General features: G+C 41.9%; 1 protein-coding gene across 3 annotated transcripts in view; it reads left to right on the top strand.

The window, feature by feature from the left end:
• HS1BP3 (HCLS1 binding protein 3) overlaps positions 1-23,461 on the top strand; it is a 46,875-nt gene that overhangs the window by 4,420 nt on the left and 18,994 nt on the right. For all 3 annotated transcript variants that reach the window (XM_090136433.1, XM_031595901.2, XM_090136434.1), the window contains exons 3-4: positions 4,663-4,870; positions 7,361-7,574. In XM_090136433.1, the coding sequence (XP_089992559.1) occupies positions 4,663-4,870; positions 7,361-7,574 (422 nt within the window). The remainder of the gene's footprint in view (positions 1-4,662; positions 4,871-7,360; positions 7,575-23,461) is intronic.

Below are 23,461 nucleotides of genomic sequence, written 5' to 3'. Positions count from 1 at the left end.
AAAAAAAAAAAGCTCTGTGTAAAATACAGCAGATAGGTTATAGAACTGCGTAACCTTGAGGTTATATTTGGTAATTAAAGGAGAACTCAGCTGCATTTCTTTCAAAGGTCAGAATCCTCTTGTCCTACTGAAACAGTGAAATTGGTTTTATCTTTGGTGCTGCATCAAGTACTGCTGCAAAGGTAACCTTTAATTATTGTCTACAGATATACCATTTTCTGTGAGAAGAAAAGGCTTTGTTTATCTTAAATGCATTTCTTCAAACCACACCTCACCTTCTTTAGCAATGAGCTTCTCTCTTCCCAGCCTAATTAAAAATCCACCCAACAGATTTGTGCCTGGTTTAATTACTTCTTTTTTACAAGTACCATTTATTAGTCAAGTTCTTTCCTTTTCCAGGCTGAGCAAGTAAGTATTGGTGTTGGACAGGCACAGCACATTTTGAGAAGAAATTTACTACAGAACTGTCTTCCTCTCATAAAACAAAGGAGTAAAAGCGTGTGGGTGTGTTTTTCTTCTTGCCTGTTGTCATATAATGGCCTACTTTCTGTGAGCCTTACAATCCCTGAGCTGGGGCTGCAGTTTCCTGACCACACAGGTAGGTTGGAAAGATAAATTCCTTCATGCTGTAACCTCTGTGATGGTGTAGCAGTCAGTTCAGCAGCTGTTAAAGAGTTTGTGTTGATTAAAGAAGAAATATTAGAGTGCTCCTTTTCTGCTGGGTGAAACAGGTGAGAAGAACAAGCAGGTGGTCATGTAATTAAAATCTACCTTAATGCATAACCATGAGATCAGCAAGCAGCATTAATTCTGGTATTGCTTACCTTGGAAGCACACAAATGAAAGCTCAGTTTGTGCTGTCTGCGGGTGGGGATGCTTTTGATTCCTGTATCCAAAGCTGCTGGATGTTTTAAGGGATAATGCTACTGTACTTCCATTTTCTGACAGTGGGAAGAAGTGGGCTTTTTAAAAGTAGTCACAGATATGTATTTCATGAAATACTGTAAAATTGAGTCGTTAGTGTGCATTGGTTGGCCAAGGGGGCTGAGTTAGCTCTGTCCAAGGCCTCTGTTTTGCTGAAAGTATATGAAGACAAGTTTGAAGCATTAAAAAGTGCTTAGGGAAAGGAGACATTAAATCCCACTAATACTGAGTGGAATCAAATTCTCCTATGCACATCTGAGAGTCCCAGGCTTGTGTCCTACAGGCATCAGTGCGTACTTTGATGCGTGAGGTTCTTGTGGAGAGAGGGGTAAGGCACATGCATGAGATTTGCGGGATTAGCAGCAAACTACAGTCTTTCACTTTGAACTTTCTGGTGGTTTTCTTAACCTTCTAGCTAAATGTGATTGTATTTGACTTACTTATCTGTTTCCTGGTGCAAAAAAAGAAAAAGCCACTCAACCCATCCCTGTCTCTGCTTCAGCTCTAAGTTGAATGTTAATTGTTACGGGCAGATAGGGTCTTGACCTGGCAAATACACACATGCTTTGCTGTATCTGTGTGATTAGCCCTTTGGAAGTTAAGTAAATCAAGCCTTTGATATTGCAACTTGACAGAACTCCCTTGAAGTCAGTGCACTTGAGTTGGCTTCAGCAGGTGGGGGCTTAGGGTAGAGGCAGGGAAGGAGGGGGTGAGGATAATTGCAGGATCCTGGAGGAATTACAGGTAACGTAAGACAAATATTTTAATATCTATCAAATGGAATCTCATTTACTGAATAGCATGGTTAAAGCGGGTTTTAGAACAACCTCTTGTTTTTTAACCTGGCATTTTGTACTATAGAATCCATAGCCTCTTTTCAAAGGATTGGGAAGGGTAACCAGGAAAAGGAAGATTTAACTTGCTGCATTTTTCCCTTGGAAAATTGTCAGAAAACATCGAATTGTAAGCCAGGGTTTGAAGCAGAGCCACAGGAGGCAGGGACTTGCTGGGCACAGCCTTGGGCTTAAGTGGGGAATGGTTTGGGCTGTAGGTTTCACATCCTCTGCGTGTGGTAGGTTATCCCAGCAGAGGGCATCCCCACACTGCAGATGCTAGTCTGCATGATGTGTTGCAGGCTTTTGGGTATCGTGTTAGTATGCATTTAGTATAGCATTATTACACTGTATATGGTGTTGCATGGTGTTGTGCAGAGCCCACGCAGATTCACAGTGGCTCAATTAGCAATAGGATGTGAGGGTGTGCGTTTACTTTAAGTTCAGTGGTATAATCAGACATAAATTGAGATTTATGAATAATGTACAGTGTTTGATGGAGGAGGGATGATAATTAAGAGGGGAGATAAATATGTTTGTATGTCTCATTTCAGTGTTCCTTTCTAAGTGTTTTAAAGCTGTTTTGGCTTGGTCTTGTTGATTGGCTGCTGTCTCCTACTGGTTTCAGACATTAATTTGTTATGTGTCATTGCAATTAATTAGATATTAGGCATTTTTCGCAAATCAGATTTGATTTTTTTCTGGGAGGAAGTTAATATTTATTTATTCTGTTGAAAAAATACCAGTGGTTTCCTCATTGCCTTTACACCTGTGCTTATACAGTATGTGTGGAAGGGGCTCTGGTGTCATACCTTGCTCAAAGTGCTACTGGAGGACAGTTAAACAAAATGTGTGGCGATTCAGAAATTCCAGAATTGCTTTCCTCTCTTGTTTTGAGATATTCTTCAAAGGGAGAATTGGCTTTTCTGGGAATGTCTCTTTATTGCCATCTCTTAAGTTCCTGCCTGCTGAATTGAGTGTCAGATCCTGCATGCAGAGTACGGTGTTGCCTACACTTACGCATGAGGCAAGTCTAAAATCCTAGTTTTTCATTCCCTGATCAACTCAGTTTTGTTTTTGTGGTTCTGATCTTTCTTGCAGAGCTGTTTGCCTTTTATTGGTGGACGCTGAACACGGAATGATCATCGTACATCTGGAATGCAAATATTTTGCAAATTATGTGGGTTGGTTGATAATTACTCTGAAAGGCAGGGAAGCATGAAAGCTAGAGTGGCTATTATTCTTTATGGCTATGTGTAGCTCAGTGGACTGGCCTAGGTGTGTCTGTTTAATGCCAGGGCCTGTTCTTTGGCCTGGAGGCCAGCTAGCAGTCTGGCTGGATCTATAGTGTGAAACCTTTTTTTACCATTCACAATGACTGGAATTACCCAAACTGGCTACTGAGTGCTCTGCATCAGCCTAAATCTTGGACTGAAAGTTTAGCTGAGGGAATGCTAGCTGCCCAGGCAAAACTATGCCAGATGCTATTAGGTTCCAGTAGACACTATAAGGTTCCTATCAGATACTATCAAGTTTCACTGTTGCAGAATATACTCTGATACTGTTAAGTTTGCTTGTGTAGATGTGGTTTATGGGTTCTGAGTTAGTGTCTAGCTTATTTCCCAGATACTTTCCATGCTTCTTGTGGGTTAACCTTCTATTATTGCTGTGCTGGTGGAAGTACTCTGCTTTCTTCTATCCCAAGATAGAAGATGTGGTGGTTGCGTCACTCCATCTCTTATATCTCACTGTTAATTGGGATTCACTCCACTACAGTTCCCAGTGTATGTTACAGGAGGATAAATGTTCCACCCTAGGAGAGGATCTGATCCATGCAGACTCTGCTTGCGCTAGATTTTGGGTTGTTTGTTTTTTTTTTAATCCAACTCTGTATTCACTGAAATACTTTAATAGATTATGGAACATCAAGATGAATAATGTCTGTGTAACACCACAGTCCCATAGCATGACAGTCAATCTCCATAATGACCATAATATCAGTTACAGACAGTATGTTTTCTTTTTGTGGGGGATTTTTTGTGTGTGTTAGTTTCCACTCTTGAATTCAAAACTGATTGTGGCACAGAAGCCAACCTATTTCTAACCAGCGTTTCCATGGTTATCACTTTCCTGTGGTATCTTGGGCCTTATTTCTCCTCAGACTTCCTGTCTTTGTACGCAGAGGGAATGACTCCACTGTTGGCATCTTCTCACTATACAAGAACCTGCAGACCAAGTAGTTTATTTTTATTTTCTCATAGATAAGGAGTCAGAGATCAGCTGAGGTCTTTGCCCTTGAATTTTTTCATGGATAAACCAAAGAGTCAGGAATCACCTGAGGTCTTTGCCCTTGAGTTTCTCTGTTGGGTGCTGTGCAGGGCAGCAGATGTGCCAGTGTTTTAGGCCTTGATAGCCAGAAGCACACCGAAACCCAGCAAGGCTGAGAAATCTGTCTTCTGATGTGGTGGTAGAAAGATTCATCCTGCTTTTTCCATCAGGTACATACCTGGCTGTGACTCCTGTCTTTTGAAGCTGGTCACCACATAGCTTGCTTTTAGCAGACAGGCATTTTAGCTGTCAGAGGAAAGTATCTGGAGCAGTGATCTTTCCAGTATTTAATTAGCTGATGAGTCAGACAAATGGACACTGGGTATCTGGCAATGAACTTCTATTTCATTAGGGGAAAGATTTTAATAACAGAATTAGAAGACCAGCAACAGTGCTTTGGGATTGACTGTGTAGATAATAGGCTTTTACTAGGCTATATGTAAAGCTCTTCGGTAATACGTGTTTTTCCACTTCAGATTCCAGGTTTAATGCTTCACAGTGCTTAAACTGCTGCTTGCTGCCCATGTCTCCCTCTTGCATTTAAAGAAACTTACCCAGACAACACGTTCTATTTCAGGTGTCCAAGAAGTACAGCGAGATAGAGGAGTTCTACCACAGACTGTCAGCACGGTATCCACATGCTTCTCTTCCACTCTTGCCTAGAAAAGTTCTCTTTGTGGGAGAATCTGACATCTATGAACGAAGAGCAATGTTCAATGATATCATGAAATTCATCTCAAAAGATGAGGATCTAGCAACGAGTCCTGAGTTACTGGAGTTTTTAGGTAACTAAAATATGTGAGTGCCCCCTCTCCCACAGACATGCTTAGTACAAGCCTTATTAGGTACTTGATTTAGCTAGTCAAGAGCTAGAGAATGCCACAGTAAAGGTTGTCACTAAAAATATTCTCTTGTGCACCCACAGTGTTACACAGCCATAGAACCATACAAGCATTAAGGTTGGAAAGGACCTTTAGTGCAACCACCAACCCATCCCCACCATGCCCACTGAACCACATCCCTCAGTGCCACATCTCCACGCTTCTTGAACATCTCCAGGGGTACAGTGACTCCACTACCTCCCTGGGCAGCCTGTGTCAGTGCCTCACCACTCTTTCTGATCATGTTTGCTGTTATTTTCCCCTCTTTTCAGTGGACACGTCTCCTTTGGAAGTACTGATGCCAAAATGGTCACTGTGAAAGTGTCAGTTGCACAATCTCTAATTTCCTTTAGGCATATACTAAAGCTGTGATTCAGAACATGCAAGTTTCAAAGGCTAAATAATCATGTATTGTTAGCATAGGGATGGTCCCTGAAAGGACAGTGCAGGGCTCCATGCTTTGTCTGTTTTTCACTCCTAATAAAGCTGCTAGGTCTTGCTGAAGGAGACCCTAAAGAAATTGTTGACAATGACTTTTTGAGTAAAAGTCTGAAGCTTTCTTAGCTAAAACCATTCTCTAGCTTTTTTTTTTTTTTCCTCCTTAATTTTCCTTAGTTTCATGTCCAGTTCTTGTTGCCTCTTCCAATGATTTGCACAGATCCTTTCTTACATTCCTTGGATGTAGCAGCGAGTCAGTGGATGAATGGAACAGATGGGCTCTCTGCTCTTAATTCATCTGAGTGTTGCTGAACAGAGAATACACCAGCCTGGTGCTGCGCATGATTCTTACTGTAATGTTTTAAAACTAACAAGTAGTCCTTAAAACTAACAAGTTTTAAGGAACCAAACCAAAGGTGCAAGGCACTTGCAAGTCAACATGTGCAAACTGTTTTGCAAAAGTGTGAAGTGTGGACAGGTTGGGAGCTCTGTTAGACTAGCAAGTGTGTATCCCTGTAACCAAAGCCTTATCAGTCACGTAACCCATGATTGAAAGCAGCTTCCTAAAGTCAAGGGGGGCAAAACTGCATAATATTAGCAAAAGGATTTTGCCAAATAAGGTTTTAGAGTTCTCCCCTAACCTTGTCAGGGTTCTCTTGAAAGTAGACCACAGAGAATTTAAAATTCATTGTTGTGTTAAACTTTTATTTATATGATACAGATGTCTCTAGCAGAACAAGTCTTTATATTCTCTGGACAGATTATGTACAAGTAATGTGACCTTTTTATCAAAATCTGCCATAGGGTACTGTGTCTCACTCTACCAAACTTGATGAACTTCAGTATCTACGCTACAGGTCCTTAAGCTGTTGGAGACATAGTCAATATATAAAGATGTGTTTGGGTAGAATTAACATGGTAAAACACAGATGTTTACATACATGGAGATAAAACATGCATCATCCTGACCTCTACTTTCTGCCCTCACCAACAGTCTCCTTTCCTATAAGGGGAGTGTAAGACCCTTTCTTCAGTGTAGACATGCACATTTAGTTACTGTGTTCTGCCTTAGCTGATTAGGCACACACAGTCATGAAAGCAAGGTGAGATGAGTCTCACTTGCCATGTTAAACAGTCAAAAAGATGAAGGTAGGAGTTTCATTTATCAGTAGTGTTTTTAAGCTAGCCTATTTTTAGCTAGTCTCATTATTTTAAATTGGTTTCCTCAACATCCAGAGACTCCACATAACAGAATAGTTATGAGCTCTTCTCTCACTCTTAGGTTTTCCATATAACAAGTTTGGTCAGAAAACTTTCTCAGTGTTTCAGTTTGCTGAGTTTGTTCAGTTTGATGGACATTGCATAGTGAAGAGACTTAGAACTTCAGACTTCACTTCTGAGTGTGAATTGAAGAATCGCTTTGGAAACTGTTTTTCAAGTTGTCCAGTGCTGTATTTTAGCCCAAGTTCATTAAATCAGTAACTAAAACTGCACTTTATCTCTTCTAGTTATATGAAGGTTAATTATCTACAGCAGGGTGGAGAATTTTGGCCCTCTCTGTAGCCAAGGGGGAGAAACAGGCACTTCAGAAGGAAGCTTATTGTCAAACAACTGTATTTAGATGTGATGAGTCACTGACTGGAAATTCTATTGTTTCCACTGACTACAGAAGAAACATAAAGGAGAAGATTAGGCATATGCTGCTATGTTTTAGATAAAGTTAATTTCCTCTGTCTTTCTCTGGTTGACAGCTTTAAATCAGTAAACAGATCAGACATATAATGACACGGGATTGAATAGAACTAGGGACAATTGGGAATATTGGAAGAATTTCACAAAACCTGATTGTGTACTTCATTCCTCAAACAAAATCATGAGGAACAAGTGCAAGCCATGAAATAAAACATGGTTGTTGTCCTGTGTTTTCAGTTTTGCATCTGTAATTGTATTTTGCAGGAACAAAATCTACTGGTGTCATTGACTTCAAGGGTAAAAATATTCCTGACGACAAAGAGAAAGAAGATGAAGAAAATGATGCATTGGATTTTTTCAAAGAGGAGAAGACACCTGACTTGATTTCAAAGCTTGAAACGCTGGAGAATGCCAAAAAAGATGAGAAAAAAGAAGAGGAAGAGGAGGAAGAAAATTTAGACCCTCTTGGTATAATCAGGTATGGATGTCGTGGCTTTCGTTGTTATTTAATTTTTTGCCTAATTTTCTAAAAAAAAAAAAAAAAAAGAAAAGAAAAGAAAAAGAATAAGGCTATTCCATGTCTCTATCCCCTAAACATTTTATAACAGAAAACACTTTCAGTTGGGCTTGACAGAGGAGGAGAGGCCTCTGCTGTATTCCTATAGATAGATTCGTATAGATTCATAAAGAAATATCTTTATGGAGAAAAGAAAGTTTGTAGGGCCACTTCAGTGCATTCCTCAGGGAATCCAAGAGAGAGAGACATTGTGCATGGCTTGACTACAGTCTCAACTGCAGTAGGTGCTATACTAAGACACTGGAAGTTGCTTCCACAAATTGTAAAGCCACCAGACACTACAGGACATGCCACTTGGGAGAGCACGAGGGTTTACTGTGACTGGAACTACTTCTGAGCTGACTGGTATCTAGAATGACGTGAAATTATAGCAGCACAAAGACCAAAAGAACCAACATTTCAATCATGAGATTCATCTTTCCTTTTGCCCTTCTCTGAAGATATCACATCCTAAATGCATCTAAAACATAAGCAATAATAGCTTGAGAAACCGAGGAATCGAATCAGAGCTTGCTAAAGGTAATATCTGGATTTGTGTACCTGTCCAATAATTTCCAGATGGTTATTTCCACTTCAAGATGGAAATTCTCACTGAATTTCCAAAAGTATTTCTAACTACTGAAGACTGAACGTAAATATAGTTTTTCCATGTCTGGGATCATAAGTTATGACTGTTTTTTTAGAGCGTCTCAAACTTTAGATGCCCAAGTAGAGAAGCCCACAGTAGGTAAGTTCTTGACCTTCAGTAAGCATGCTGATGGATTCCGCTGAATTGGTTGAGCCATCCACAATCACTAGCCTCTGGAACCAGTGTGGGCTTTTGAAATGCTTCTTTCTAGAAGAAGGCAGTAACTAATAAGAACTAGCCAGAACGCTCTTTTATTGATTCTCAGTTACCGTGAATCATTTGCAGAGTGGTCATTCACATCAACTTCTATGCATGGGTCTCCCAAACTAAAATTCAGGTTGATTATAGTGATCAAGGATTTTGCTTCTGCTATTACAACCACATTTAATCGCTGATGTCCAGATAGCATCCTTTTTACCTGAGATATTTCATCCTTTACACTTCACTGGGGAACTTTAAACATTATTCTTTTGACAAAGCATGTGCTTAATTACTCAGAATTTCTCCTTTGTTGAAGAGGTGTTTTAAAAAGTTAAGCAACTATTTACAATGAGAAGTCAGATAACGCAGTACTTCCCGCAGAATGGTCTTTAGTTGGTGATGTTTATAAAAGAAGCTGTCCTTTTTTGGATAGGAAAATGATCTATTGGGTTCACAAACACAATGTTGTATTTTCAGAGTTACAACAAGTGTAAGCTGTAAAGAATTTGCTGTGCCAAAACAAGCAAGAAGTTTGCTTTTCTGCTCTGCGGAGTTTGACGTAGCATTTGAAAGTCTGATTATTCTGGTCCTTTAATGCCTTGAAGGATGAAAAGATCTGGTATTTAATCCTCATTTAGTTTATTGCTTCCATTCCTTTCGAGAGCAGAATTCTTAGTGAATCAGAATAATTTTGTTTATTTAAGAAGAAACATGGCCTTCTCTGGTAGAGAGTTGCAGCATGACACATCATGCAGTCTGATGGTTTTCTCTCTAAGTCAGTGGTTGGTTTCCTATATAAAGACTTCCTGGTATGTATTTATTTTTTTAAATCTCAATTATCACAATAGAAACAAACATGAAAATGAGAATTCTGAATCTCATTTTATATTGTTTCTAATTCCTTCTAACTCATCTAGCTTCCATGGAAGATATTTTTAATTCACATCAGTGGAGATCAGGTTGGACATAAGCACTGCATCCCAAATAGATGTCTATGTAAGAGGACAAAGAAAGAAGCATAGTATTCAGTGAATGGGTATTTCTGGAGTGAGCATTTTAGGGTTTCTTTCATGCCCTTAAAGTTGTAGGTGCATGCACACTTTAAACAAGGAACTTGAAAGTCTTGTAGCTTCAGTTTCTCAGACATGCTTTAAGTTAGTTTGGGATGGGAATGAATAAAAAAGAGGTGGTACAGACTGGATAAATATGTTTAGTACTACACAGTTCCCTGTTGCATGTGTAATTCAGATTTTAAAAAATCCACAATTCCTTTCCTTGTTTTTTTTTTTTTTTTTTTTAAATCTTTGATAAGATGTAAAGTCAACAATAAAACAAAGCAGTCTATTGCAAGCCATATCAGTGGCCAGAGTGCTTTGAGTAGCAGAGCTCTCAAATCATGTGTTTGGCAAAATCTTACATGTTTTTTATTTCTGGATAAAGATGAAACTGCTCCAGTAGCAGGGGCCTCCATATGTTGTCAACACGCTTCATTTGATAACAACTTTTCCTCCTGGGCCAGAAGGCTGTGTCCTGGACTTGGTCCAGCACTGCTGCTGTGCTGCTGAACTACCAGATATCCAGTTCAGTGCAATGGCCTTAGGGGTAAAATGCTAAACTAGGGTCTTGTTTTTTCTGCAGTTGTATTAATGATGATCATCCAGGTGGAAGCTGGTAATGGCCTGGTTCCTTTTGCCTGGAGGAGACATCCCAGTTGTGCTGATTTTCTTCCCTGCATTCAGGGCTGTGGCAAGTTGATCTTTCATGTCTGGTGGCAACTTGCTTGCCAGTTCTGTGCTCTTCAGCTTTTCTCATGCACAAAAAGCTTACTTTCTGTATTTGTACAGTGATCATCATCCATTTCTGGGCTGCTTAGCAACAGAAAGATTTCTTTTCTTGTCTGAATTAGGACTATCTCAATTATTTACTTCTGATTAAGCTTACACCCTGGAGTTGCACCTTCTAATTCACTATCCTAGAATGAAAAGTGCTCAAAATTACGTTATATTTTTGGGATGCAGTGTAAAATTCACCTGAAATGTGATTATAGGATGTGTATTGTCACCTCGTCTTCCACTCTCCTTGAGAGTTAGGTGTATTGTTACTCTGTGTTATCACTCTGTAAGTTTTCCTGGACGTTTGTAGAGACCTTTTCTGCTTTGTGCAGAACAGCATTCATAATACCGAGCAAGAGGAGATCAGCTGTGCAGTGGGGAAAGAATGTATTGTACTTGCTTTTGTAGCAGTGCCACTTCTCTAGTTCTATTTCATTTAATTTGGCATTGTAAGCATACAGTTACTTATAGCCATAAGCCTCTCTTAGCCATAGCATTTATATTAAAGCCTTTTTTTTTCCTAGTAAGCCATAATGCTTACAGCATCCCTTTACTGAAATCTTCTAGATTGTGAAATTAGATATGTATTATATTTCACATCATAGGAAAAATATTAGATACATTAACTTATCTACTCTCTGTTCTCCTTAAAGTGAATGCAGTACTGCTATTTATCAGTCTTTAATCCATCTATTTCAACATTTGCAGATACATATTATTAAGTAACCAATAAACTACAGCAGTGCTTTTAACAATATGCCTTGGTTTTTAGAGGTCCAGAATCTCTTAACGGTGCTGGCTCATGAAATATTTTCTGTTATATTCCCTTGTCCTCCAGAAGAGGTTTGCTATACCCAGAATGCCCACTGGAAATAGCCATTGGCTTGTGCCGTCTCATCTCCCAGGCTGTGATTAGGATGGCTAGGAGAAAGCAATCTGTCCCATGCCAGGGGATCACCAGGAACTAGTCTAACAGCTGAATTGCTGAATTGAGTTCCTGTGCTCAGGTCCAAGGTGTGAAGTGATTAGCAATTAATAAATAAAGTATAGCCCCCAGCCCTTTTTCCCCCAGGAGTTAACTCTTTGCCTGCTGTTGTGTTTGCTCTTTATTTGCCCTAAGGGTTTCCTAGGGTTTTGCTTTCTGTAGGGAATTCGGGCAGCCAGTCATGTCTTCTTTCCTTCTGTTTGGTCCAAGAAAGACCACATTAGACATTTCTAGCTCTGAATCTTAGAACAGCTCAGTACACATCACAGTAACCGAGCTGAGTTTCATCTCTTTCCTCTGCGGATGAACTGTGTAGTTTAATTGTTTGTAGGCTGAAGACAAGAGCTTTAAAATGCAGTGTAATGCTGACGATAGTACTTGTATTCGGTTTACTCCCATGAACTTGAGACAGTAATTGATTAAAATGACTCAGAACCAGCTCAGAACCAGAACAAAGCAGTGATAAATTTTGTCAAAAGAACATGAGTACATCATGTGTTAAAGTGTATGACAGCCGTGTGCATACATTTCTTGGGTTAGTTAAGTTCTGAGCTAATGTGTATTTACCAGCTTGGGGGAACCCACCTTTTCCTGTGCTTTCCTGCCTCCATATGCTCTCTGCACCCCTCACCAGAGCCTCTCCTCCACACACAGTTCCCTCCCTTCCGTCCTTTCTCCTTTGCCTCCCTAAATCTTTCAGTGACATCACATCCTCCCTCAGCCTGAAGTTTTTCCTGGCAGACTGCACAGAACCATGAGGTGGGTATTCCCCAGGAAGAGCTCTTCTGTCTCCTCTCTACCTTTGTTATTATTTCAGCAGATTTCCCCTCGTGGCTTCTCTTCATCTCCTTTTGTACCTTCCCAGAGGAATAAAGGCACATAGGTAGATTGAAGCTTCACATCTGTTGTGAATAAACATAAATGTAGCTAACTCCTGACAACAGTTTGGAAGGGATGAGGCCATTGAGGGCTGATGTTTTGCAGGCTTTCTGCCAAAAGTTTTTAAAAGCTGTTCATTGTTGCTGTGGTCAAGCTCAGTCAGCCCTGGTGCCAGAGGTTTGCCATCACTTGGTTTGGTTGGTAAAGAGAGTTTTAAAGGACTCAGGGCCTCTTTTTGCTGCAGACAAAGCAGGCAATTGCTCTGAGCAGCAGATTGGTGGGGAGGAAGCAGTCAGGCCGCTTGCCCTGACTTTGCCAGAGCCCTGCAGAGCCAGGCTGGCTGCTAGAGGAGGTGGGTTGGAGTACGAGCAAGCAGTTATTTCTGGCTTGTGTCCTAATGGCCACCACACTAGAGTTTGTCCCTTGACATCTCAATGATGCCTTGCTTTCCCTTTTCTTCCCTGTTGTGGCCTAGGCTGTCCTCAGCCTTTTTTGTCTTCAGGGGAGAAATGAGTGGCAAAATTTGCTCTCTCTTCCTATACCAGAAACTTTGGGCAGCTGAGAATAGTTCACAGAGAGACAGAAATCAGTTCCAAAGGAGTCCTGCATTTTGTGCAATGCCAAGTGGTTTCATTGATGGCCTGCCCAGAGCTGTGGTAGGTAGGTGCAGGCACTGTGCCTGGTGATTGATTTTTGCCTCAAAGGAAGACAAGAATCTGCAGGCTGGAGCAGTGTGAGGGCACAGCTGCTATCCATTGGGCAGGTGGCCTGGAGCGATCTTGTCAAAATGTGTGTGTTCAGCTGTTGTGCCTTCTGGTCCTTGGTCAGCAGGTTGTGCTCTGAGGTGTTGCCTCCACTCCTCAGGCATTCTCCTACTCCTCAGCCACTTGTAAATTCACAACTGTATTTTGGTCTGGCCATGTGAGTTCATGGCTTCCCCTCTGAATCCAGCAGGATTTGGGCACAAAAGTAGAAACACTTGCTTGTCTGTCCTAACAAGCTGAGAGAGGGTGTACGTGTCAAAGAAGAGGGAGGCTACTGGTTGTGTTTTCTTTATTGAAATTCAGATAGATAAAACAATGAACAAGAAACAGAAAGAGCCTTGTTATGCTAGCAGTGTGTGCATCCGTGCTCACAGCTGTGAAGCCTTTAGATATTTAAACAGGCAGATCTTTATATTCTGTGAACTGAGTCACAACTTTAGGTTGCAAGCCATGCTCAACTGTCACTTTGCCAAGTGACACAAGTATTTGTTTCAATTCCAATCCAGCTGCTCTCCAATTGGCAACTTATCGAATCTCAGTAAACAACCCCTCTGGTCTTCCACTGAAACATTTCTGGCTGTTGATTTTTTTCTGTAAACTAAGGTCATGGTCTGATACAGTGATCTTCCTCATCAAAGAGAGGAAAAAGAAGAAAAGACAGAAGAAAGTGTGGATTATCCATGCAAATAAAGGATGACTCTTATTTGCTCATCATGAAATTATCTATTCTTGACCTTTTTTAAGGGCAAACTTACAGCCTAGCTGTGGAGCTGGTGTAACTAACTGGATAGGGAATAAAGCAGGATGGCAGGATGCTCTCCTTGCAGAAATCCAGTCCTTCCAGTTTGCCTGTCCTGAACATTGTTTTTGTCTATAGATGCCTGGTGAGCATTCATTTCCCATATGCAGATGATGCCGTGGGCTTTCCTTTGCCTTCATGTTCTTGGCACAGCTTCCCACGTTTCTTCTGTGCCAAACTTGCTGTCCTCCCACAGATGAAGGGTTGAAGGTGATTGAAAGAAAGCAGTGGAAAACAAAAACACAGCTATTGAATCTCACAGAAACATCCATATTAGTTCAGTGTTGCCTGCTGTGAGTGTTTGCTGTGGGGTCTAGGAAGATGTTTTCCTTGGAAGAACTCTGCCAGTGTCCATGTGGTAGAGCTGGGAAACTTCTAGCTATATTTTCCAACTGGGGTGTGTGTGTGAAAGACTCAGCCCTCTTCTCATTGCTGTTCTCTGGCAGGTGCTAACTGAATAAAAATGCACTCAGGAAAGCTGAGATTTTCTGTTAGTGTTTTTGTACTTGTTACAGGTTACATCCATAAGCGCTGCTTCAAGAGAACATATCTGACAGATGAATGTGAAAAAAAGCTCCTGCATATCCACTTCTGGTCATCAGAAGGAACTGTATGTTGGGATCAGAGCTAGGGCATTCTGATAGAGAGGTTTGCAGAGGCGTAACTCACAGATCTGAAGTTGGCTGCTCAGTGTTTTCTTTTATTCTGGAAATAGTCACTTATCCGACTCGGGAAACTTGGAGGAGTCCTCCTCCATGCCAGCATTGTCCTTATCTGCAGTCATATATCCTGTTCTAGTGTTAGATTTTTGGCCCTATGCAATTATGCAGTCATTGTTTCCCTAGGTTTCCCTTTGCATGTGGAAGCAATTGCCTCAGTTAAACTTCAGCAGTGAGTTTCTGTCATGGCTGGCTTGCATGATTCCAATACACACACAGCTGGAACATGAGCATCCTTTGGGAGGGAGTTCAAGTAATTATTTTAATGTGCTTCATTTTCTTTCTGATTGGAGCACTGAATATATGTAAATAGGTTTTATAAATAGTAATTTTGTGTTTATACCATCATCCTAAACCCAGAGGACTGCAAATAACTCTCTATATAATATAGTCTGTGTAATGTTACAGCTGTGCGTGCCAGCCAGCAGCATTCTGGTGCAGAGCACAAGTGTAACTACACCTGGGGTAAAATGCAGCAAGGGCTTAATGGCTTCGTGCAACATCAGGCAGTAAGTGGGGAATACATCATTCAGCTTGAATTCAGCAGGAGGAATCGTACTGATGTGGATGGAAATATCCAGCTTGGAATTTGACAGTCTCAGAAAATTAGATAGATAGATCTGCTTTTAAGAAAGACGTTGTGGGATTTGTAATGGACCTGGTTCATGGTTTTCAATGCATTAAAGGGCAACGCACGTAAACTTGACACACACTCTTCTGTAAATATAAGAATTTTGGAGCCAAGTAATGTCAGGGAACTGGTATGAAATAACACTGCCACTAGCTGGCACCAGCTTTCACATAATTCCCGTAGTCCTTTCAGTGAACTCTCAGCTTTCGATTTTCCCATCCTCTCTAACAGCAGTGTGCTGTCATTTGTAGCAGTGCTGAGTTTAGCAGCAATGAAGGCGTGCAGAAGCTGCCACAAGCTATTCTGCAGGCATACTAAGCAAGCCCTTAGTTAACTTAGACAGATTTCGTAGGAGGCAGGAGATCCTTTAGAAGGGGCACAGAATAAATTTGCAACTACACAGAATCAAAAATGTTGGCTGTTAGTTTTTTTTTTTTTAAATTTCTTCTTTGGAAGAGGACTGAACATGATGTAATTGGACAGATTTAAACATGTTTTGTTGCCTGGACTTTACAATAATAGAATGACTCAAGCCCTTAATTAGAATAAAAAAGCATTACCTCATCGATTAGCCTGTGCCTTTCACCAAAGCACAGGAAATCTTTAATCAGCAGGCCTGGAGAACTGCTTGTAGATGGGACAGACTGCTAATGAGGAATGGATTCAGAGGTGCACCGTTGTTTTTCTGTTCACTGAGTGTAAGAGAATTGCTTGCTCTGGAAGAAGCTGTCTGGGGTGGGGGGGTGACAAAGTGCCTAGTGAGATGGGAGATTTGCTTGTATTTTCATTTGATGCTGTCAAGTTCCTAAATCAGCAGACTTTATAAAACCACTGTTCCCTTCTCCTCATGGATTTGCTGCAGATGTTTCTGTCTTGGTTTCCAAGGATCAAAGAACGGGCTTTTGGAAAACCATTTTTGGAAGCAGTCTGTAAAACCTTCCAAGAAATTCATGAATTAGCTATTGTAACTATAGGCTGGTACTAATTAACACACCTAGGGGATCACATCCTATTCTTTCTGCCTTTTGCAGTAGTTGGCCAGCTCTGGAGTCATATGAAGTGCCAGCAAATAGAGACAGACACATATTACAGACAGACACATATCTGGGACTCAGCAGCTCTTCATTCTGCCCTTGAATTTCTCAGGTCACATCTTAGGCACAGTGCTTGCAAGTTTCATCTCTCCATTATCTCTTTGATAAAAGAAATAAAACTGATTCCATCAGTCTGCCTGGGGAAGAGTTCATCTTTGCAAAGAAATGTAACGTTCAAGTGATTGTTAGTGGCATTTGTCAGTGAAGTGAAAGAAGGGCTTTCTATTCCTTGCCATAAATTCTGAGTAAGACTCAAAACCTTTCTTTTCCCATTGCTTGAGATGCACAGTCATGTCCATGTCCAGCGGCTGGATTTGTCAGCACAGTGATGTACACAGCTGTGGAGGCAATCTGACTGTGACCAGACAAGTAAATAAAACTGGACAGGGCATGTAGTCTTGTGCTGACTAAATGATGACTAAATTTTAGCTAAAATTTTCTGCTCCCCAGACCAAGCTGGCCACCTGTTCTACAGCCAGAGTAAGCCAGCTACATCCAAAATGAAAGGACACTGAGCTTGTACTGAACCTTAAACTATGTCCAGAGATGCAGTTTAATCTGGGAGAGCGTTAACTAACCTGGGACAAATTCATGCCAGAGAGCATGTGAACAACTCACTAGATAACTGTGGTGTGCCAAGGGTGTTTTGCAGTGAGTATGCAGCCTGGTCGTGGTGCTTCATATCTGGCAGTGGTCTTTGGGTCATGTTGGGCACAGCTCAGGGCTGCATGGGTGCAGCCTGTGCGGGAGCAGAGTTCAGCCATGGTACAAGCCATGGTGTGTCAGTGGGCTGGGAAAAGGTCTTGACTTGGGTTTCTGGTAGTATAGGCTATTTTCTGAGGTCTGCTCTCTGAACCATGATTCTTCTGTAATAACTGCTACTGATTTGGCATGGTTCACAAACTGGTCAGAGTGACTTGAATGGAAGATTTCCAAACCTCTTCTGTTTGCCTTGCTTTATTGCTTTTTGTCTATAATAGCATCTGGGGCATTTCTGAAGGCATCATTAAGCACAAAACACAATGTCTTGCCCTCAAAACCACCTTACAGCATTATCTAGACCCGTTTGCTAAAGATGTCTCATTTTTCATCTGTGTGATGGGTTATCTGCCAGCATTATTGTTGCTGTGTATAACAGTCTCGTCCTGCAAACTTTTTCCGGTGCCATCCGTCTTTCTTGTCTTGGCTGTGAGTGACAGAGGCTTAGCCTCACTGTTCCTGTATTATATATTAAAAAAAAAAAGATATGTTCTTATGAGGCTTCTGAGGGCTAACCCTCCCTTCCTCTCTCGGGAGCTGTTAAAGCAAACCCTTATCTAATCAGAGTTGTTTTTATTTGTTCAATGGTGCTGCCAAGAGACAAGGGCAGTACCGCACAATGCAAGATGCTCAGACAGGAAGGAGAAGCATGTGGTCCAGAGCTGCTGGCCAAGTTCTCAGAGGAATTAGTTTCAATTCTCCTTCAAAGGCATCCTGTTTAGGCTGTAACCAGCTCACTTCTGTTTTCTGGGACCTTGTTTTGTTCCCAGTCTGTAAAAGAGTGTTGGCGTTCCCTGCTGCAGAAGGGTGCAGTGAGAGTCAGCTCTGAATGGCTGTGTGGTGATTGGATGCTATCCAAATGCTGCTGTCTGTTGGCAGTAAGCATCCTCTCCATTGCCTTTGGGAGGTGGTGGGAAACATAACCTGGCCTGCTGGACCCCTTACTGTGCCACCCTCATGGAGGATCATGTTCAGTTTGCCAGGTTCCTGCCAGCTGTTGTTATAGCACCATTGCTCAAGAGAAGGGAGGCATTGTGCTGTTCTGTGCCCTTCAAATGGATGTTACTGATGGATGATAGGAAGATTGTCAGGATATCCTTAAGCCCTGTGGACAACTGGAGGATATGGTGAAGGACAGTCTCCCTTCTGCTCACTGCTTATCTGTTCTCTGGGCTGCTACCCAGGACCTCAAACCAAGGACATTTCCAAAAGGCAACATGGGGAACACTGCATTAGGTTTGTCTCTGTACACAGTCCTCTGGCAGTATCTCACCAAGCTTTGCACCTTCAAACACCAGCACACACCTTCTTCCTATGCCTGGGGCACATCATAAGCACCCTGTGTTTCAAGCTATCATTCTGCAGGGCTGTAGCGCAACCCTCATTTTATTTCAAGTACTTTGAAGACTCAGTGCCAAGTGCATGCAAAGCCAATCTTGTTTTGCTGAGCAGGTTAAGTGTGCATGCTGCATCCTGCGTGTGGGATTCTGCCAGCTGCGGACAGTGGGCAGCCTCAAACCTTTTCCTTTTACTGTGGAGATCTCAGGCAGGTAGCAGTGTCCTCCCTTGGGGGCATGAAGGAAGATGAATAGAGCCAGAAGCAGCAGACAGGAGATGGGTGAGCAGTGCAGAGTGATTTGCTGAGAGGCACAAGGCAGCCTCAGGAATCAGCGCCCAGCAGCGTGTCAGCACTTGCTGGACCGCATGTTTACAGCTCAATGTGTTGGTTCTCCTAGCCATGTGGCATGTGAAGGGGCTGCTGTATCATTCCTCCTTATGAACCCAGGTCCTGAAGTATCCTGGGGATATGTTTTCAGTCTGAAAATCATCATTCTTTCCTTCAACATTGCCACAGGCATTGTAACATCAGGGAGTAGAAGCTTGAAACGTTGTGCAGTTATTTGTAACTGCTACTCCCCTGCTGTCAGCAGCATCATTTGTCACTCTTCCACTTGCCCCTCTTTCTGACACAGATCAGTGATAGAATTCCTGCTCCCTTTTTCAACAGTAGATCCCCATTACCAAACTTCAGTTGGTTTCTCTTTGACTAACTGTATGGTTTAATTGTACTAGATTCTCCACAGACATAAAATGGCATAACTGATATACTTGGATTCCTTTCAAGATTTGTGAGTCAGCATGCTGGACCAGAAGATCAGGTTGCATGCCCAGGTTCACACCTGAGTTAACAGCAGCTAATTCTGAAAAGAGGTCTCTAGGGGCTAATAGAGACCTCTCTGCTTTCCACTTCTTGTCCCTACGCAGGGTTGAAGCTACGTAGAATCACAGAATATCCTGAGTTCTAAGGAACCCACAAGGATCACTGAGTCCAACTCGTGGCTCTACACGAGACCATCCAAAACCAAACCCTATGTCTGAGTGCGTTGTCCCAATGAACTGTGGCAAATGAGCCCCTAAGTTGCACTCCTTGTTCTGTTTTCTTTGCTGCAATGCAACAAACGCATTTCTAATGCGGGCAGCCCCAGGGGAGGCAGCTGGCAGTAGCACATAGGCACCTAAGTAGGAGCAAGGAGCAGGGCCTGTAATGAACCACTTGGGTGGAGCCGTGGGCTCTGGTGCACGGTGGCAATTCTCTGGGGATATAAGATGATGGAGGCCTTGCTGAGATCATCCATGTGCAATCTCCGAAAAACGCTGTGGGAGTAGCAAGCAGTGCTGCAGGTGAGCACAGTTCTGAGAGATTTTTGTCAATAGGATTTTCGAATACTGCTGTGGCTGTTAACACCAGCGCTGAGCTGGATCTCATGCATGAGCCAGAATGCTTGTAAAGGCTCCTGGTGTCTTTTGCATTCAGTGAGGTGTTCGTGGATTGCTCACCTTTACCAGCTTTCTGCCATTCAGTGCTGACCTCTACAACGTGCTCACAGTGCTTCCCAAGCAATGCCCCCCCATGGCACCTGGCAGGCAGCTGCTGAGTACACTGAGCATGGAGCTGAAATCACTTGTGTTGCAAAAGCTTGGGCGCTGAGAAGTCTGGCAGTTAGCATAACTGAAATTATTAACTATAGAAATGTAAGTAGGAATCCAATTTTTAAAAAATGGAGAACTATCTCAGCTATTTTTCTGCTTGAAGCAGAAAGAAACCCCTCAGCAGCTGCCTCTGCAGAATCCCAGTGTCTCGTTTAGGAGGGGAGGTCTGCATCTCTGCTCCCCAGTGCCTGCAGTCTGACCTCCAGCAATGTCTGCAACATCAGAAGGAGCACTTGCTTTGTGCAGTAGGCGTATCTATGGCCTGGGGAATATTTCACCCAGAGCAGTCTTATTTTACCTCTGTTGAAAAAAAAATACTAAACCATCTCTAGACAGGAAAGCTACGTTTTATTTTTATAGAAAAGGCTTTGATCTCATTATCAGCAAGAGGGGCAGCAAAGGAGCACGGGGCTGCATCTGCAACAGCATCTGTCATTTAGCTCTGACAGTGACTCCCTGTGTTCTTCCCAGTGTTGCTCCCCATGGAGCCAGCTCCACGTTCTGCTGGTAGGTTTGTGTTACCCACAGCATGGCAGGCAGAGCAGCACAGGAAAATATTGACCTCTGTGACAGCAGGATGGGGAGTCCTTGGGGAGGGAAAATAATTGAAAACCAGGCTGAAACCTGTCTCCTTTTCTCAGGCTCAGTGGAGACACCTCTATAGTGGTCTGCCTTTGAGAACTAATCCTGCATGGCTACTGGTGGGGTCTGCTGAATGCTTTGGTAACCAGCACTTTGGATGTTGTGAGGGGGGAATTCTCCTGAGGCAGCAGTGAAGTGGGAATTATCTGCTGCTGAGGAGCACAAAATGAGGCCATGAGGCTGCCAAACACAGGTAGATGGCAGGAGGGGCCAGTGGAGATGGTGGCATTCTGTTGGCAGGGAAGATAAGGTAACACAAAACAAAACCTTTGCGGAGTAGATGTAGAATAGCTACAGGCTGCTCATCCTTGTGAGGGAGCACCAAGGTCTTCCAGGTCCTGGTTGTGAGTGCCCAACACTTCTGGAGATGCAGCATCACCTCCTCACCTGTTTTGTGCTTTTCAGAAATTATTTGAATATATCTAACAAGATACTATGGTGATATATTCCTGTGTGATGGCTTTTTTTTTTTTTTCCCCATCATTTCAGTGTTGAAAAAATTAGTTACTTCTCCAAAACAATTGCTGTTTGCGTTTGTCACTTTTGATTGCTGGTTTTAAGAATTCTTATGACAGCATTCAATAGTGTCTCTAAATTCAGACACTTCTGGATGTTCCAATAATCTGTTTCCAAAATTTAAAGCTTAAAAGTATCTGGAGTATAGAAATTCAGAAATTTCCAGCGTAACCACTAGTTATCACCCACATTTTGGATATTTCATTGCCATAAATTCCCCATTTGTCAGGCCCTTTTTCTTGTTTGCTTCTGAGTCTGTTGAGCATGTGACAGATACATGTTTACCAGCCAATTTTTTTCACACCCTCTTCATCAACACGGTTCATTTTGATTGTAAATGTCTCATAAAGGGACAGTGTTGACAGGTTGATCTCATTACAGTTGTCATATTCATATTCCTGTCGTGTGGCACATTGTATTACTGATCTATACTGAACATAGGTACCACTTTGTAGGCATGCAGCAGAGTACTTGCCCACAGATTTCCTGTCTCAGGAATCAGTGCAAGAGAGTGGATTTTTTAGTTAAGAGTGTAATTATTATAGGGTCAAAACAAAGATCTGGGGCACCTTAAAAGAGAGAAATCAAACACTAATATCTAGTAGAGTGCATTAAGCCCAAACTGTTCTTCCTAAGTTTTTCCTTATAAAGCTTCCTTTCTCATTTTTATGTTTATTTAAAATTAAACATGAAAATGAACATGTCGACATCCTTGTTTATTTTTGGTGCTGAGCAATTATATCTGGTTATCATTTTTGATCAGCTTCAAACTCTTCCTCTTCTCTTCCTTTGATGATTTGCCTATTGTTATTTATGCTTAATTTCATCCTTTTCTTTCCTTCCCCTCCCTCCTGTTTTTTCCCACTTTCCCACTGCAGCATCCTGTTTCCCCTTTACTTGCAGCCTGTGGGCTTTTTCATAAGCCTGATTTGACCAACAGTGGAAATCCTTAGAGTTGAAGCAGAAAAAGAAGAGACCAGAGTGGTCAGGAGGGAAAAAGTACATGATGCAGATGAGGGGAGCAGAGCACTAAAGATGACCAGGAGGCCCAAATGTCCATCTGGAGGATAATGCAATACTGCAGTTCCTGGAGATGGAGCAAGAAAATGCCTGATGCTGGCCAGAAACTTGGAGACATGAATTGAGGAGGGATGACAGGGGGAAAGAGACAATACTGGACAGAAATTCTGAGGACTTGGCATTGGAAAAAGAAAAGGTGCTCCAGGCGAGGGAAGCAGAGAAGAAATCAGTATTTCTTTTCTTCTGTTGATTTGAAATTGCATCCTACCAAGTGTACAAAGAGAGAATTGAAGGCATAAAAAAAAGTGTTATGTGCCAGGCCCTGATGCTGGTTCTTACCTTGCTGCTGTTTTAGTAATCCATAGGCTGCTAAGCAAGATACATGTTTCTTCCCTCCTCTTCCCACCACAGCAGCGTAACAAAAAGAATAACAAAAAGAAAACCTTCTGGTTTCATCCTTCCTTGCTCGATGCATCTGAGAGCCTGAGTAAGATGTAGAGATATCTCAGGCTCTCTGCTCTCTCTGCAGAGGAGCAGATCTCAGTAATGAGATTGTGAGATCCGTGTCAGCAGACGGTTGGTAGCAGTGCTCCCATTGTCCTGGTCTTGTTTTGGAGGAGGAAGGTGAAAAGTCTCTGTCCTTGGATAAGGTACCATTATTAACCAATCTTAATATCATAAAAAACAAAGCAGCAACATGATTCTGGCAATGATACAGCAGCTGAATGCTCTTTTAATTACTGACTCTATCTCATATACCTTTGGTTTTACCCAGCATCATGGCAGTGTTCATCAGTCATGTGCTGTCCTAACATTAGCTGTAATTTGAGCCCTCTGTAACCTCCTTGAAGTCTAAAATGTGCTGAGAAGATATATCGAGGGTGCAGAAAAACTCTTTTTGGCCTTTTTATTTTTTCCCAAAAGACGTTTGTGCATGTTACCTGGTATTGCATATTTGAAAACATGCAGCATTAACATAGATGTTAGAATAAGAACTCTTTCACTGTCATCAGGAACCCTAAAGGAACCATTCTGCTGCTTTATAGATAAAATCTTGAACTCTTGTATTTCTGGATTTTTCACAGCATTATTGGTGCTGTTGGCAGCCACATTATTATGGTTGTCTTGTTCTGAACCAGTGACCTTGCTGTAGTTTAATTTGGTCATAATTATATGTGAAACTTGTTTTTTGTTGTCCATAAAACATTGACAACAACAAAAGTTGTCAATCTGTGATCTTGTTGCCCATTTCTGAAAATTGAAAAAGGGTGTCACCAGAAAGTGTAAGGACAGATTGTAGAGACTGTGTGGCTTCTTTTATTTGAAGA

The sequence above is a fragment of the Phasianus colchicus genome, chromosome 2 (genome assembly GCF_987193195.1).
Source record: "Phasianus colchicus chromosome 2, bPhaCol1.hap1.1, whole genome shotgun sequence".
In the NCBI taxonomy this organism is placed as follows: domain Eukaryota; kingdom Metazoa; phylum Chordata; class Aves; order Galliformes; family Phasianidae; genus Phasianus; species Phasianus colchicus.
The sequence above is the reverse complement of the archived record's forward strand: the minus strand, read 5'-3'. Positions and strand labels throughout refer to the sequence as shown.